Genomic DNA, 16,954 nt, shown 5'->3' with positions numbered 1-16,954 from the left:
TTTCTGGGAAAAATCCAATTTGTTTACATACAGTCCTATTTGAATCATCATCATCCATTGTATTAAGTTATGAATCTGGGAATCATAAGAATTATGGCTGTACCATTTATAAACCAGTTGGTCTAGTGCTTAAGATATCAGGCTAGAAATCAGGAGACTTAGTTTCATCTTAAGCATGAAAGCTGGCTTGATGACTTTGGGTCAGTCACTCTCTCACACAGCCTGACCTACCTCATAGGATTGTTGTTTTGGGGAAAATAGGAGGAGGGAGTATTAGGTATGCTCACCACCTCGAGTTATTTTTTAAATAATAAAGACAGGATAAAAATAAATAAAATAAGGTAATGTCAATCCTTATACATGAAAGCCAAAGACTCCTAGATTACCATGTCTACTTTTGGATATACATTATATGCAGCACACAATAACTGGAGAGTACAAATGAGGGCAGAGGTTTTTCTGACATTACCACATTTGTAGTAGTGATCTACTCCAATTACTGCTCAAGTTTATAAAAGATAATCTTTTATTTACACAACACGAAGCCAGTGGAAATGTAACAATGCTGTACAGCTTAGATTCAATGCAAAAGGATTGAGGATTTACTTTGGATTGCTATAAAGAAAAGGTACACAAATGACAACTTGGGAGGCCATACGTGTCTTCAAGAGCTACTCCAGAGTGAATAAGGGCAAAATCTGTGGGTCCCTTTTTTCGTGTGCTTTTTTCAAATTTATGAAACTTGGGCAACCCTATTTTTCTCACTGCTAGTAACAGCTTTCTGCTAAGCCAGAAAGCATATTAAAACTTCAGAAAAAAAACTTAGAACTAAGAACCAAACAAGACAACCAACCTTTGATGTTTCAATTATTTCTTTCAAATGTTGAACAGCCAGGACTCTCACTCCTGGTTGTGAATGATTCAAACTAAGAAGCAGAGAGGTATTTGAGTCTTCTAGAAACTAAGAATACAAGGTATAATCAATAAGGCTGCAGTTCTACTATTGTTCCCCTGAAAGATCAGAGACAGAGGTGGTATTCAGCAGGTTCTGACCAGTTCTGGAGAACCAATAGCAGAAATTTTGAGTAGTTCAGAGAATCAGCAAATACCACCTCTGCCTGGAGATTTTACAGTGTCCTTCCCCTGCCATGCCCATCAAGCCATGCCCACAGAACCAGTAGTAAAAAATATTGAATCCCACCACTGATCAGGGAGCTTATTTCTTAGTCATTTTCTATACATAAACATGCAACTATATATCAACACATAGACATGAACGAACAGGAAAAAAACAGTGAATACATTGCTTAGCTATACCACAATTTGCTGCCACTTTATATTCTTCACTATACTCTTTCCCTTTATATGAGTCAGGCTGCATATAAGCTAGAATAAAAAACGTCAAATAGAGTTTCCTTTAAATGAATCAAAAACTATAATTAATTACTTCAAAAGATGTCAGGAAAAGTTGTTTTAACTATGTTAAGTTGGTTTATGGACCATGTATTGCTTTGGTTTTTTAAAAAAAGTTTCTTTTCCAATTCATACATAAAGGAGAAAATGTGCTAAAATGCTGAAACCCAATACTAGATTACAGGGTACTTATATAAGCATGCCAACTTGAAGATGTGTTCAATTATTGATAAACTTTTGGCGGTAACTTTGTCTACCAGTGATTTATATGCAGTTAAGAGCAGCCTTATTATAGCCACTGGATACAAATTAGATGCTCTGTTGACATTATATCTCTATGACATCAGATTACAATTGTTTTTAAAAAGTTCATATCATCACATTTCAACAACAAACTGTTAGAATGGCAGCAAAGGGATCGCAAGGTCATTTCTTTTTGTCAATACCATTAAGAGAAAAATCTATGATTAACTTTTTAATGAAATGCTCTAAGTCTAACTGGTATTAATGCCGATGTGTGAACAAATAAAAAAGAAGAAATCTTAATTATTAGTCTTAGAATTGACTTACCTGGTATTTACCACCACTCACTGAAAGAGAAATGAATTGGTGGAAGAGATCTTGCTCCTTCTGATTTCTGATGTTCTTCAGGTATTTCTCCAGCACCAAATCTAGGGTTCTAGAGTACCTGCGACAGGCAAAGAAAAAAAATCCATATGGTACTCTGGGAAAACCAAGCGTTGTTCTTTATATAGTATTTCACTATGTCTAGTATATGCCACCCAGAGTCACTTTTTCATGAGATGGTTGGCCACATAAATTTGATAAATTAATACATTTTGACTACAAAAACTGTTAAAACCTTATAAATAAATGTCATTTGTAAAAAGAGTAAAGATGGGATAAAAATAAACAAACGCATATTTTATACAAGACTTTGCAAGAAGTCAGCTTTCTTGCAGAAGTCCTCAGCAGCCAGAGAGAGCAGTTGAGAATATTTTTGGAAATCTTGAAAATGCCACACTACTGATTGTTGTTTCCAGGGATCTTACTATACATATTTCAGGGAAGATAAATGTACTTTCAGACTATTAATAAAACAAACTCAGTGATGACAGTTATATGGATTTAAGAGATCAGAAAGCAAAGGCTTGACCTAGAAAAAGAAGCGCCTGTCAGAAACGGGAAGAAACACAATTTTCAGTTCCTTCTTTCTTCATTCCTTAGAGCAGTGGCCCCCAACCTTTTGGGCCCTAGGGATCGGTTTCATGGATAAGCTTTTCTGCGGACCTGAGGGAGTGTGATTTTCGTGCTCTCTGCATCCCGCTTTGCTTGTTTGTGTGGTCTGGTTTCTGGCATGCCTCAGACAGGTTCCAGTCCACAGACTGGGGGTGTTGGGGACCCCTGCCTTAGAAGTTTGTGTGACATTCTCGTTCTGAAGCTCTAAAACCTTCCTGATTAGGGGAGCTATGAGGCTATTGATAATTGTTATGGTTTGGTACTAAATAAATTTTAACTTGCTGATTTGAAATTACTTATTATTAGAACACACCTTTAGTATTTTAATATTGGTTTTGAGTTTTTTCAACAATTTTGTATGCAGTATTTCAACTTTCTGTTGAGTTACTATGAAGTTCTTAATAGGATATTTATTTATTTTAAAATAAATAAAAAATGATAGAAGCTGTATGAATTCAAGAAAAATATAAGGGATTGGAGCCTACCTTCTGATTCTTATTGTATTGTTTATTTATATGTTTATTTACATAGAGTGTTGCTCAGTTTCTGAGAATTTGTGTGACATTAAGAAGAAAACCATAAATTAAACAATACTAAAAAGGTAGACTGAATGTTATGTTCCATAATTGGATCCTTATATGAAAAATAGTTAGGTCTGGATACAATAGTTCTGAACCTGGTTTTCAGCAGCATAGATTATGCTTCTATATTACAAAGTCACATATTAATTCTAGTAGCAGTATTATGACTTTATCCAATACATATGTCTGTTTTATTATTTTACTTACTTTCTTTCAAAAAGTCTGATTAGAGGAAGCAACTCTTTATTAATTTCAGCTGTTTTGTCAGGATCAGAAACACCATAGGAAATGTAAGCCTCCAGAAATTTACTGAAATTGGAAAAAAAGGAAACAATTAGTTCCTTACAGAGAACTAATATTGTTTTTTACAACTTTATCAAAGAATGTGAAAACTTAATATAGACATTTTATGAAATACAGTTTTTTTAACATATCCAATTTCTATCTACTCATCCCACCCCCTTCCCACAATGACTAAAACATGTCTTACCTAGTTTTATTTAAAAATAATGACCATAAACAAATAAATAGCCTGAAATTAAAACACACTTCCAATTTCCAAAAGACAGATCTTGAAAGAGAGCAGGACCAATAGAAGAGATTATCTGTTGCTCAGAATTGAACTATGGAGTCCTTGGTGGTCTTTGAGCTTGGTTGTCTGCATGCAGATGTTTCAGTATCCAACTGGGTAACATCATCAGTGCCAGGGAGTGTGGGGTTTGCTCTCGGTTTATATATAGTTGTCCTGCCAGTGTTGGAGGGTGTGTGGTTCCCTTCTTGGTAGTTCCTTAATTAGGGTGTTCTGTTAGATTGTGTAGTGTTAATTCCAGTGTTCTTTATCCAGGTGTTGATTGCTGGAGAGGATATGTTCCAATCTGTTTCCCTCTTAGCTTGTTTATTGTCTCTTTTGGATGGAATATAAATGTAGCTAACCTTGCCAGTTACAGGCAGCAGCTGCAAGGCAGCTATCCCAGTACATGAGCATTCCAAAGAGTGGGGGGAGTGGGAAAAGAAAAATCATGCTCACATGATTTCCCACTTAGTGACTGCAGCTGGTCTCAATTGCAGTCACCAGACAAGGACTACTTGTATTGGTAAATATAACCTAAACAAACAAAAGCTCCACCTCCCCAATTGATCCTGAGAGAAAAAAGAGAAAATACTGGTCTACATCACTTAACCAAAAGAATCCTATTAACAAATTAAATTGCGACATGATATGAAATCGCAGCTTATTAAAAGACCATAGCTTACCACGCCAATAAATGATCCAAATCTTTTTCCAGTGGAATAGTTGTAAGTATAGCTTCTAGATGTTTAATGTAGATTTGATTATCAATTGCGTGGGACCCTTCTTCCATTTCTGAAAACAAGTAGATGCCATAAAGAAAATAATGACTGCCACTGAATCTTTGATTTAACTGTTCCCAGTGTTTATCATTTAGGACAGCAGAATGTAAGTCTGTCTTTCCTGTGTTATCTGAAGTTGGCTGATATAAAGCCAACATGCCTCTTATTTTGTTCTGACCGATTCAAAGAACCATGCTTCTAAAAGGGATAGCAAAATGTCATTAACAGAACCTAAGAACCCAACTCTAGTCCTGCTGGACCAAGCCAAGGCTCCTCCAGCATTTTTTATCTCAGAATGACCAATCAGATGGCTCTGGAATTCTTAGTAGCAGAAGTTAGAGACATATCACCATCTCATTTACCTGAGGTTGCTATTTTGAAGATGTAGTCTGCCACTTGGAATTAACACTCAATCTACAAAATAAGTAATCCTTGACCAACCTGTCCTCCATGAATCTATCCAGTTTCTTTTTAAAGCCATCTGAGTTAGTGGCCATCACTGTACTGTATTACCACTTATGGTAATAAATTCCTAGAGTTAATTATCTATAGCCTTCTTCTGCATATATTAAATCTTCCAGTGAGTTTCAGTCTTCGTGTTTTGAGAAATGGAGAAAAATGCCTTTTTGTCTTCTTTCTCTGTGCCGTGCAGGGTTTTACATTCCTTACATATACAATGAAGAGATGCATAAGTGAAAAGACGGGGCACAGATGAACATACCTGCTTTTCCATAAATAGCTGAATGAACTAGGTGGGGCAGCAGATAATGTAAAATTGGACCAACACTGTGAACTGCTGAAATTTCATGGAGAATAGCAATCAAATCGGGTACATTACACAGATGAACATATGGCCTGCATTAAAAAAAAAACAGTAAAAGTAGTTATGGGATCTCCTAGAACAGGAAAGCTGGCTGGGAATTTCTTAAAAGAAACGATGTTAAGGAATGAGTCCTTCCACAAATACCCCAAGATATCTTAAGAGTTTCTAGAGTAAAATTTACAAATAACACGTGAAAATGCGTCCGCAAGTTCAATAATGAAATACATTTTAAGTAAATCAAAAGCCAAAGTTCGTATTAAATATCATTAGTGTCAAACCTCAAATGTATCCATAGAATAGAATAGAATTATTTATTGGCCAAGTGTGATTGGACACACAAGGAATTTGTCCTTGGTGCATATGCTCTCAGTGTACATAAAAGAAAAGATACATTCATCAAGAGTCAAGAATCATAAGGTACAACACTTAATAATAGTCATAGGCTACAATAAGCAATCAAATCATACTAGGAAACAGTCAATAAAAATTGTTAGGATACAAGCAACAAAGTTACGGTCATACAGTCATAAGTGGGAGGAGATAGGTGAAAGGAAGGATGGGAGGATTAATAGTAATAGTAATGCAGACTTAGTAAATAGTTTGACAGTGTTGAGGGAATTATTTGTTTAGCAGAGTGATGGCATTCAGGAAAAAACTGTTCTTGTGTCTAGTTGTTCTGGTGTGCAGTGCTCATGATTTACCTTTAAATTGTATCTGTAATCCTAATTAATAGAGAAAACTAACTCCATTTTAAGCAAAGAATATAAGCACAGAAAAACAAACTAATTGCACCAAATATATTTTTTTTAAAAACTATTTCACCTGCTGATGACAGAAATACACATGCACTCCCCCTCCCATAATACATTCATTTTTCTTACTTTTCCCCAAGTCCTTCTTCCTTCTGGCTCTGTAGAAGGACAATCAAGCAGCAAAGCCCTTCTTTGACAAGAGAGGGTGTTTTGGTCAAAGTCTTACTAATCAGCAACATCAAGGAACGAACCAGTGATTGCTCCATTGTCACCCTCACAGTTAATTGACAGATGATCATATACGTTGCAGCTCTGAAATCCACCAAGGGTGATTTCAAACCCTATAGTGAGGAAAAGGAGTAAAAATATATTTGACAGTTTAAGTAGGAGGGCTTTGAAAATAATACAGCACAGCACGTCATAAAAGGGTTAGATTTATACAAATAGCACTGGATAATGGGGAAGGCCCAGGATTTTCAGAAATACATCTATCTTTGCTTTATTCGTTATAGAAAATCTCTTCTGAGTATAGACCAAAAGGCCAAATTACGATGGACTGTGAGAGTAACTAAATTGTTCAAAATTGGGAAATACACTTAAATTGCATTGTCTCACTTTATTTAACTTATAAACAGAATGTAGGATGACAGCTGAGAGATCAGGTACCTTCTGGATATATGGAAGCAATCTGGAGACAAGGGTGTCTGTGACATTTGCTACGGCCCCAAGAGCAGACACAACTGTAGAAGCATAAAAAGTCAGCAGGACTCTTAACTGTGATGAACTCCCTGGGTATTGTGAAAAAACCTGGAGGGGAAAAAAAATACATTTGGAATAGGGATAGTGTAAATAATGGGAAGGGAGGAGGGACAGAGGAAGGAAAGGAGGGAGGTCAAACCATATATTATTTTTATAAGTACAATATGTTTTCTCTATTCATACATAGAGTTCATCAACTAGGGTGGTGTGATGGTGAACATGATGGAGCACAAAAAGTCAGAGGTGGTATTTAGCAGGTTCTGATTAGTTCTGGAGAACCGGTAGCAGAAACTTTGGGTAGTCCAGAGAACCGGCAAATAGCACTTCTGACTGGCCCCGCCCTCATCTATGCTCTGCCTCCCGAGTCTCAGCTGATTGGCTGGGTCTTGTCCTGCACAGGAGAATGAAGCTGGAACCAAGGTTAGTGGAGTGGGGAGGGAATGGGATTTTGCAGTAACCTTCCCCTGCCACGCCCACCAAGCCACGCCCACCAAGCCAAGACACAGAACTGGTAGTAAAAAAATTTGAATCCCATCACTGCAAAAAGTGCAAGTTCCAGTCTACCCTTAGCTGTGGAAGTTCATTAGGTGACTTGGGCCAGCCACTCTCTCTCTCAGCCAATCTACCCAAAAAGGGTACTGCTATGGGGCAATGGGAGGAGAGTACACTATGAATGCCACCTTGAGCTCCTATATAGGCAGGATAAAAATCTAATCAACAATCACATGGGTAAGGGAGATGGTAAGTAGTATATACTGTAGCTCCCATAAGAAGTACAAGGTTATATGTGAGGCCTTTCATTTGGGGGAAGTACAGAACTGCACCCAATGAAATAGGAATGCATACAGGCAATATTACTGCATGTTTGACAAATGAATGCTACACATATGTTTAAAGTTAGGAATTCAAAAGAGAAATAACCTCATGTAGGAGATAGAAAAAATCATGCTGGCCTGGCTGAACATGTCTGTAGCTGGACAGTTTAACAATGTTCAAAATAGCTTTGTTCAGTACATTAACTTCGTTGCAATAATTTCTATTGCATTCAATTTCTGTGTCCTAATTTCTCTTTAGTATATAACTATTTAATTAAATATTGAGGGGGTGGGTGGGTGGGAGGGAGGGAGGGAGGGAGAGAGAGAGAGAGAGAGAGAGAGAGAGAGAGAGAGACAGAGACAGAGACAGACTATCACACCAGCAGTGCATTGGAACCATTCACCAACCTTTACAGATTTAGTCACTAGGTTGCATAGGAAATCCAGGAAACCCAGATCTTTGTGGCAGTGCGTAATCAAAGTTCCTCGTGCAAGAGGGACTCCTGGTTTCTATGAGAGAGTGAGGGCCCAAAGGAGGAAAGATAAATAGACAAGGTATTCTTCAACCTCAGCAACTTAAGATGTGCAATCTTCAAATCCCAGAACTCGCCAGTCAGATGTTGGTTGAAGAATTCTGGGAGATGAAGTCCCTATATCTTGAAGTTGTTAAACTGAACTAGATAATCAATTTTAAAAACACAGAGATAAAACCAGTTCATGGTAATTAATTCAGAACTTAGTTAATTTAAGCACATATATTTTCAAAACCAGAGTTTTTTCCCCACATGCTATTTTTATCCAGACATTCATATATTATTCAGAAATAATCCTATGCTGCTTATATGAAATTATAACTAATAACTTGTGTGTGTGTGTGTATGTATGTAGATATACAACTACCCCAAAAGTACTTATTCATACATTTTACTTCATGTATAAATGTGCAATTCTAAGCACAGCAGGAAACAGAAAATCCAAAAATTAGTTTAAAGAAACCTCAGATTCAAAGTACCAGCAATTGAGATCACTGGATCCCTCTGGGTGGCTCACTTTTTCATTGTAACCCATCTCAAATAACTGCCATAAAATTTTATTTTAAAGAGAGTATGTATGTTATTAGCATACATGCTGCTATGATCTGCTAAGATGCAGTAATGATTACTAATAAGTAATTTGGTCACAAATTGGAAAAAGGAGAAAGTTGGAATGTTTTTATTGACTTGAAAGCCGTTGATTGAATAGTTAATAATCATAAAAGATGTTATAAAACAGAAAATAAAACAGGAAAAACAAAAAAACCTGTAAGAACAATGGTCCAAATCAATAGATTACAAATTATTGGCTTGTTCTAGTATTTAAGTAAAATAAATATGCAAAACAAGGTAGATACACAAGTAAGAATGCTTCACAGAAACACTCTGTGCAATATAGACAGCATTATACAGTTGACTTACATTATCTTCCACTACTTTACCTGAATTGGATGCAACCAATGCCATTTATGAGTTGGGTCGCTAATTTTTAAAAGTTGGATAACTCGCACAAACAGCTTTGTCTCATGGTAGGGCAATACACAGCCAATCAAACTGTCTTGATTATACAGATGAATATGAAACCTACAATCAGAAAACCCATGGAGAATTAGATAAAGAAGTTATCATTTCAGAGAATTATGGATGTAATATGATACAATCTATGATGCAGGTAGTCCTCAACTTACAATACTTTACTTAGTGACTGTTCGAAGTTACAACAGCATTGAAAAAAGTGACATGACCATTTTTCACATTTATGACCATTGCAGCACCCCCCATGGTCACAGGATTTACATTCAGATGCTTGACAACTGACTCACGTTTATGACGCTTGCAATATCCTGGGGTCATATAATCACCTTTTTTGATCTTCTGTCAAGCAAATCAATGGGGAAACCAGATTCACGTAACAACCTTATTACTAATTTAACAACTGCAGGATTCACTTAACAAATGTGGCAAGATGTAAAATGTGGCAAAACTCTCTTAGCAACCATCTTGCCGAACAACATAAATTTTGAGCTCAAATATGGTTCTATTTTCAGTACAGGTCTACCTGTACCGAACTGATAAACCTTCATCTTTGCACTGGTGTTTTTCTCTTTAAAATCCTTTAAAATAGTTTTGGAGCTCTGATTGGCTGATCTTTTGAAATTAGAAAAGTTGGTGAGAAGAGGAAATACCACTTGCCCTGTGAGAATTAAAACTAGGAAAATTGGTGAGAAATTCAGACTATATTATATTCAAGAACATTTTAATTTAATAAAGAGGAAAGATTAGAAAAGAAAAAAAAGCACGAGAAAGAGAAAAATACATTGGAACTAGTTTGGCTTGATGGAGAAAGGAAAACACTATTCTTAATTCTCATGATGAAATATTACTAAATCCAAAACTGTGCCATATAGAATAGGTATCTACAGTGGTCCCAAGTACTATTTTATAAAGTAACACATCCTAAGAACGCTTTGAGGGGCTTGACTCTATGGACATCCAAACAACAAACAGTAAGATCTCAGAGAAGCATGAATGAATTACCTGTGAATCAGCCACTCAAGGCATTTCTGTGCTGGCTTAAGCATGAAGTATGGAGACAAGTGAATCAGGAACAATGAAATATTTTCATCTAGTTGCTGATTTACTGCTTTAGTTTGGACACTGCGTTCCAAACCTTTAGATATTTGACTGAAAAGTGTTGTCTCAAATATCTCAAAGGACGGGTCAATCCCAATCAGCTCTTCCAGGCCCGTGCATCCTGTGAAAGTTGTCAGAAATAGTTTTACCAATTAATAGAGGCTTTTTAAAGACAGTGCAGACAATAGGAAATCTTTTTATTCTGACTGTGCTTGGAAATGAAGTTGTGTGGATGACATAGTTCGAATGCATAAACTTAAAGGACTGCAGGCTGACCTAACTAAGCTTACAAATCAGGCCCTATTTTAATTATCAAAACACAGAACTAGGGGTGGGATGCTACCGGTTCTGCCCAGTTCTAAAGAACTGATAGCTCTGAAGAGCAGCAGACAACGAACTGGTTCTGTGTTTGCTGCTGTTTGGCCCACCCACCCAGGCTTTTACCTGCCCTTTATTTTCTGCTTTTTCAACCTCAGCTGCTTTGCGCGGCACAGCTGAGGTTGAAAAAGCAGAAAAAAAGAGGCTTTTCAAATGCTGTGCACACGTGCGCACAGCGCTTTTCAGCTGTCCGGGTGGCACAGCTTAAGGTTTTTTACACGTGCGCATAGCGTGTGTCACGTGCACATGCACGTGAAGTGTGTATGTGTGCGCAAAGCATAACCACCAAACTGGTAGTAACACTGGTTGAATCCCATCCCTACACAGAACCATTCTAGAGCTTCCCAAACTACTATTATATTCAATAACTTAAATTTACTAAGAACTTACCTACAAATGTTTAGCTCATATATGTTTATTAAACTTACTACATAATAGCAATAGCACTTATATATGGCTTCTGAGTGCTTTACAGCCCTAAGTTTACAGAGTCAGCATATTGCTCCCAACAATATGGGTCCTCATCTTCTCTGAAAACTAAGTGTTTTTAAATCAATAACCTTGTATAGACCACAAGCTTATTATAAATTGCTATTTACAGAATGCAATAATATATACCCATCAGACATATGAAACATACTTGGCAAGGACTTAAGGCTTGTAACTAATTACACAGAAAAAAGTATTTACATTATGAATTATAAGAGTATAATAGATGTTGTGCATCCTTAATTACTTACTACACTAGGAATGTATGCTATTGTAACAAAGTTTTATTTTTCTTCTGTGGTGTACATAATAATCCATGAGAATTTAATTTATTTAATATTGTTACAGTGTACGGATTATAAACAAGATTAAATTTAAATAACCCAATTTAATCTTCTAATCATGAAAATAGAAAATGCTTGAAATTATTATAATTTGTCCCACAGTTCTTTAAAGCAAATTTATATATAATTTTATCCAAAATCCACAAATGCTCTCATCAGGACAAGCATGTACGTGGTGTCTAATGCATGTGTATATGTTCATATGATTTACTTATTTATTCCTGGTGGCCATATTTGTGTGCTTGACTTAACCACAAAGAAATAATGATGTGTGATTTCAAGCTATTTTAAAAACATTCAGAAAGAGCATCATTCATTTTTCTTTTAAACTATTTCAAAACAGAATATCAAATAGAAGATCTTGCTCCTTTTCTCCAAGCCAGGGAAAGGAAGCATCAGTGGCAAAGGTAGAGTGCTGGACTACCAAGATCATTTTTGGTAGTTGGCCATGTTTTTAAGGCTACACTTACCTATTGCAAAAAAAGTATCTCTGTCAATATTGGCAGCTTCTTTACAGTCAAAGAGCAATGAAGCCGCTTCACTTCTAGATAAGAGGCTGGGGTCATTCTGAGGTAGCGCAAGGCGCTTCAGCTGATGTGCAAGGGATGTCATTGTTTCACACTCCTATGGCAAAAAAATAAATAAAAATAACCAGTCAAAATATTTCACAGCTGCAACAAATATTAAAATCAATCTTGCTAACCAGTTCCAGATGGCTTAAACTTTTATCGTATCTAGCCAATGCTGATAGAGAAGGGTGATGAGAAATATAATTGAACACTACAAGAGAACTCCAGTGTGGTGAATTATCTACCAAAACAACTTACCTGCAAGCTTTTGTACCAGATGAGTAGCAATAAAGCCATAGACATTCAATGTATTCAATGTTTGGTTACTAATGAAAGCCAGCACTATATTCTATTGCCTTAAGCATGATTTGCCCAACAAGAGCCAATTGTCTGATTCGTAATACCCAACCAGACCAAACATGGACACAACTACAGCACAGCCCACTTGAAGCCACCATCAGACGTGTCACACAGGGCACACCAATATGTATCAATATAGCCCCACTAGATCGTATAGTAAGGGTTACACGCAAGCACTCAACGGATCGAGAACACGCTCTTGTGTTTGCTATCCCGACAAAATTCAAAGCTCAGCTCAGTCCCTCGTGGAAACCAGGCAAGCCTCCAATCCTTTTCAGCCACCCGACCGTCTCTGTAGTCAGACCGGGGTGGGGGACTTGGGAAGGGGGCGGGGGGCAAGCGGGTTTAACGGTGAATTTATGCCACACTCTCGACTGCCTCCAGAAATCTGGAGTCCACCCTCTGCAGGGAGCCCGCGCAGCGCAATCCTAAACCGGTGCAGCTTCCACGCTCTCAGGGATCGCGCATTAAAGATCTACCTGGCATGCCCACGTCTAGGCAGAGACGGTGGAGGTGGATCCGCTGCCAGTCCAAGCAGCAGCTCCGGAGGGATGAAGGCGTGTGAACCTGGGGAATCTACGATCTACCCGATGTGCGATCAACTGCCGGCGCACATCCCCGATCCTTCCCTCCAACGGTAAGTCCACTCCGCTTCTTCCCACGTGGGTAGTAGACTAGCCAAACATTTCCCCCTTGACCCGGAAGCATAAGCCAAGCACGAGCATTTCCGTTGTGGTGCGGTTAGGAACAGGTAGCGTCCCGCCCCGCGGTTTCCTTGCTTCGATCGCTGCTCTCGGCTGCCCCCGTCAGGTGTCTCTTTGATTTGCACGCAGCCTTCTGGCTGGAGAATTCCGGGCATTGAACCAAATGGTTTTTTTTTTTTTCAAGAGGCAACTGGACTTTCTGGTTTTTCTTTTTTTGTAAAGACGTTTTCGCTTCTCATGCATGAAGAGTCTTCAGCTCTGGAGCTTCTTGGATGAAAAACCAAACGTATTTAAAGAAAAATAAAAACCAGAAAGTCCAATTGCCTCTTGAAAAAAAAGCACCTTTGGCATAACCATGACCTGGATGACTGAGAATCTCCATAGACATCTGGGCATTGAAATCCACAAATCTTAAAAATTTCCAAGGTTGAGAAAGGCTGCTGAAGAGCGATTCCGAAGCTCACTTCGTTTTTCACTGGGGAAAAAAAACATACATTTAAAGAAAAAAATGTGAAATCTTAGCCTTGGTCCCTGGAATAAAAGGATGGATTTCCTTTTTCAAGGTGTAGCATGCAACCAACAGGTTTCATAAATATATATACAGATAGTCTTCAATTTACAACAGTTCATTTAATGGCCAAAGTTACAATGGGACTGGAAAAAAAGTGACTTATGACCATTTTTTGACACTTACAACCGTTGCAGCATCCTCATAGTCACGTGATCAAAATTCAGGTGCTTGGCAACTGGCTCATACTTAGGATGGTTGTATTGTTGTGGAATCCATGCGATCACCTTTTCTGACCTTCGGTCAATGGGGAAGCCCGATTCACTTAACAACTGGGTTACTAACTGTGCAAGCAAAGTCGTAAAATGGGGCAAAATTCACTTAACAAATGTCTCACTTAACAACATAAATTTTGGGCTCAATTGTGGTTGTATGTCGAGGACTACCTGTATTCAATATAAAAATATTGGCAGCCCTTAGCTTATCTTGAACCTTGTCTCCAGTATGTGGTCAAAAAAGTCAACCCAGTGGCTGCACATAAAATCCAGAAGGTGTTTGGACAATCATATTGACATTTTTGGCCATACACCATCCACACCAGTGTGCTACGTGATCTCAAGGAATGCAAGGTTGGCTCTGATTAATATGAGGGACCACCAAGACACCTAAAGTTAGAGAACATTAGAGACTAAATGAGGGAATTTTTTTAAAAAGCAGTTTTGAATGTTAGCAAGAGGGGAGTGTAAATGTCGCGTTAATGTGTATGAATGTGGTCTGAATCCGTTTATTTCTTTTATTATTTTATTCAACATCTTTCCATTCCTTCCCAATTAAAAAAAAATTGTGACTTGCATTGAATCAGTAATGAAACCTACATCTGGCCCGAGGTTCTGCCTCAGTTTACCGTCTCAATAAGCAACTGAGTGGGAAGATCATTTAAAAGCAGTTTATGCTGGATAAACTGATAAACTGGAATCTTTGTGAAAAAGGAGAGAGAGAACTCTGAGCCCCATGTTTCACTCCTTTTTATAGTTAACACAACAAAGAAAATGCAAGAGGAAATTTGATTGGACAGGCTAAAAGTAACCTCCCCTTTGCATAGGCAATCAATTACATGTAGTCTGTCAAACATTATGTATTTGCATCCCATTAAATCACATATATTCATTAAAATGAGGTCTGATGTCAGAAGAGGCATAATTGTAAGGAAAAAGATTGTTTGGAGTTCACAAAAGAGATAAACCAGACCCCAATTTGTACTAAGAACCCTTTTCTTATCAGGAGTTAGTCTCCAGCTTGTTTATCTGTTTAGGAATGTTAAAAGCTAATAAACCAGAGCATCATTTTAAAAAGAAAATAAATCAAATTAAAATACAGTGTAACTATGTTAGTTAACAGATTACAAAAGCCATGTCATTTACCCCTCAGTGATGCTTGGATTGCTAATTGCTTCCAAATTACAATCTAAAAAATGGCAGCCATAAGTGCTGCATGAACAAAAACAATAAGCAACATTAAGCCATTTATTCCTTGTTCTTACTACTATTGTCCCCTTTGAAACCACCTTATAAATCATATTGCATGTTATTGATCTTCCAATGGAGATCAAGATAATTGCTGGTTGTATAAAGTTGATCTGGGAATCAGCAGCTCCGTTATGCTTGTCAGTCCAGCCTGCTGCCTGCTCTGCAATTTTTATAATAACAATTGTCAGTTGCTGAAGAGCGTGACACACCTTTGAAAAGAGTCACTAGCAGCTAGCAGTTTAAAAGAAAAATAAATCTCCTTTAAAATGAGTCTTTGAAGTGGAACTAAAAATACAGTTTCTCACATTGCTGGCAGTGATAATAAGCTGATGTGAAATAGAAACAGAACTCTTAGATGCTTAAAATGTACGCATGTATGAAAGTTTGTTACCATAGTAAGTTACTCTACATATAAAGTCCCGGCTGCTTTTTCTCCTGCCTTTTGCATTCCCTCTACCGAACCATTTTTAAAATCTTGGATCTGTCTCACCATTTTTTCCAGCTCTATGCCAGCACTATTTGTAGTTTTCCACCTGTCACTGTGTGTACTATATCCTAAGTCTGTGTAGTGTTCCTAAAATTCTCATGTGTGAAGATATTGGAAGGAAGATGATTCATCAGTCCCTTTCTGTGTGAATTTTTTTTAATCAATTAGGCTTAAATATGCTTGGAAATAATATGCAATTACTGTTTCAGGTAATGTGCTTAGGAATAGATGTGTTGATTTCATTGAAATAATTCATTTTCATATAATTTCAAGCAGAAATCATACTGTATATTTCCAAATATTTTTACGTGAGAACTCATATTTCATGTTAGCTAATTAACTATAACCCTATCAAGTTTCTTTTTAGTAGGTCTTTTTTTTAAAAAAAATTCCTATATTTCCATTCAATAATTTATGTTAGTCTAGTGAACCCTTTGCCCAAAACTCTACAGAGTTTTCTTTTTTGTGTTATTCTGTGACATAGTTTTTTGGACATTTAGCCGGAATCTCCTAGGAAGGAAAAATAAAGGTTAAAAGCTGGAGATTTAGAACACATGAAAGTATTTTCTTTACACAGTACCTAAGTCATTTAATGTACTCCCACAAGAATAAATGATACGATATTAGAACAATTCATGGAGGATAAGGATGTTAGGGACAGGGGTGGGATTCTACTGGTACAGATTGGTTCTACAGAACCACTTGCTCCAATTCTGCACATTTTGGAGAACCAGCAAATTGTGCCACTGGCTGGCCCTTCCACGACCGCCCCTCCCTGCCCAGTCATTCCTTACCTGGCATGCACAGCATTCACCTTGACTGCATTGTACCTTTACCTAATTTTTGGTAAGTTGCTATTTTTCCCTCCCCACCCCCCCGATGATCAGCTATTCCAACTATCAGCTGTGCCAGGTGATTTAGATTAGCCAGAAAGGAGGAAATCATTGGATTTCTTGCTTTCTAGCTAATCTAAATTGCTATTGTACTGCTTTGTCTTTGCCCAGGAAACTTCCCAGAGGCCCAGTCGGGGGTGGTATTCAGAGGGTTGAGGGGGGGGGAAGAAGTGGTCTGAGAGCAGAGCTGAACCTTCCTTAGGACTGAAGCTTCTATTTTTCAGTGAAAAATCAGGCAGCAGATTGCAGAAAGGTAGATCTGTGAGTGAATCTGTGAGAAACTGAATCTGCCTGCCTG

At 37.6% G+C, this 16,954-nt stretch overlaps 1 protein-coding gene across 1 annotated transcript in view; it reads right to left on the bottom strand.

Annotated features, from left to right (window-relative positions):
- The window catches only part of HEATR1 (HEAT repeat containing 1), a 50,438-nt gene extending 37,192 nt beyond the window's left edge, over positions 1-13,246 (bottom strand). Inside the window, exons 1-12 of the mRNA XM_026705217.2 lie at positions 13,018-13,246; positions 12,080-12,233; positions 10,303-10,519; positions 9,207-9,348; positions 8,141-8,242; positions 6,825-6,965; positions 6,288-6,499; positions 5,305-5,438; positions 4,488-4,596; positions 3,441-3,542; positions 1,984-2,101; positions 854-961 (exon numbers count right to left, since the gene is read on the bottom strand). Of these exons, the coding sequence (XP_026561002.1) occupies positions 854-961; positions 1,984-2,101; positions 3,441-3,542; positions 4,488-4,596; positions 5,305-5,438; positions 6,288-6,499; positions 6,825-6,965; positions 8,141-8,242; positions 9,207-9,348; positions 10,303-10,519; positions 12,080-12,221 (1,527 nt within the window). The 5' untranslated portion in view covers positions 12,222-12,233; positions 13,018-13,246. The remainder of the gene's footprint in view (positions 1-853; positions 962-1,983; positions 2,102-3,440; positions 3,543-4,487; positions 4,597-5,304; positions 5,439-6,287; positions 6,500-6,824; positions 6,966-8,140; positions 8,243-9,206; positions 9,349-10,302; positions 10,520-12,079; positions 12,234-13,017) is intronic.
- Positions 13,247-16,954: the final 3,708 nt, after the last annotated feature.

The sequence above is a fragment of the Pseudonaja textilis genome, chromosome 1 (assembly GCF_049901715.1).
Source record: "Pseudonaja textilis isolate UNSWEBS1 chromosome 1, rPseTex1.2, whole genome shotgun sequence".
In the NCBI taxonomy this organism is placed as follows: domain Eukaryota; kingdom Metazoa; phylum Chordata; class Lepidosauria; order Squamata; family Elapidae; genus Pseudonaja; species Pseudonaja textilis.
This window is presented reverse-complemented; position numbering and strand designations above follow the sequence as displayed.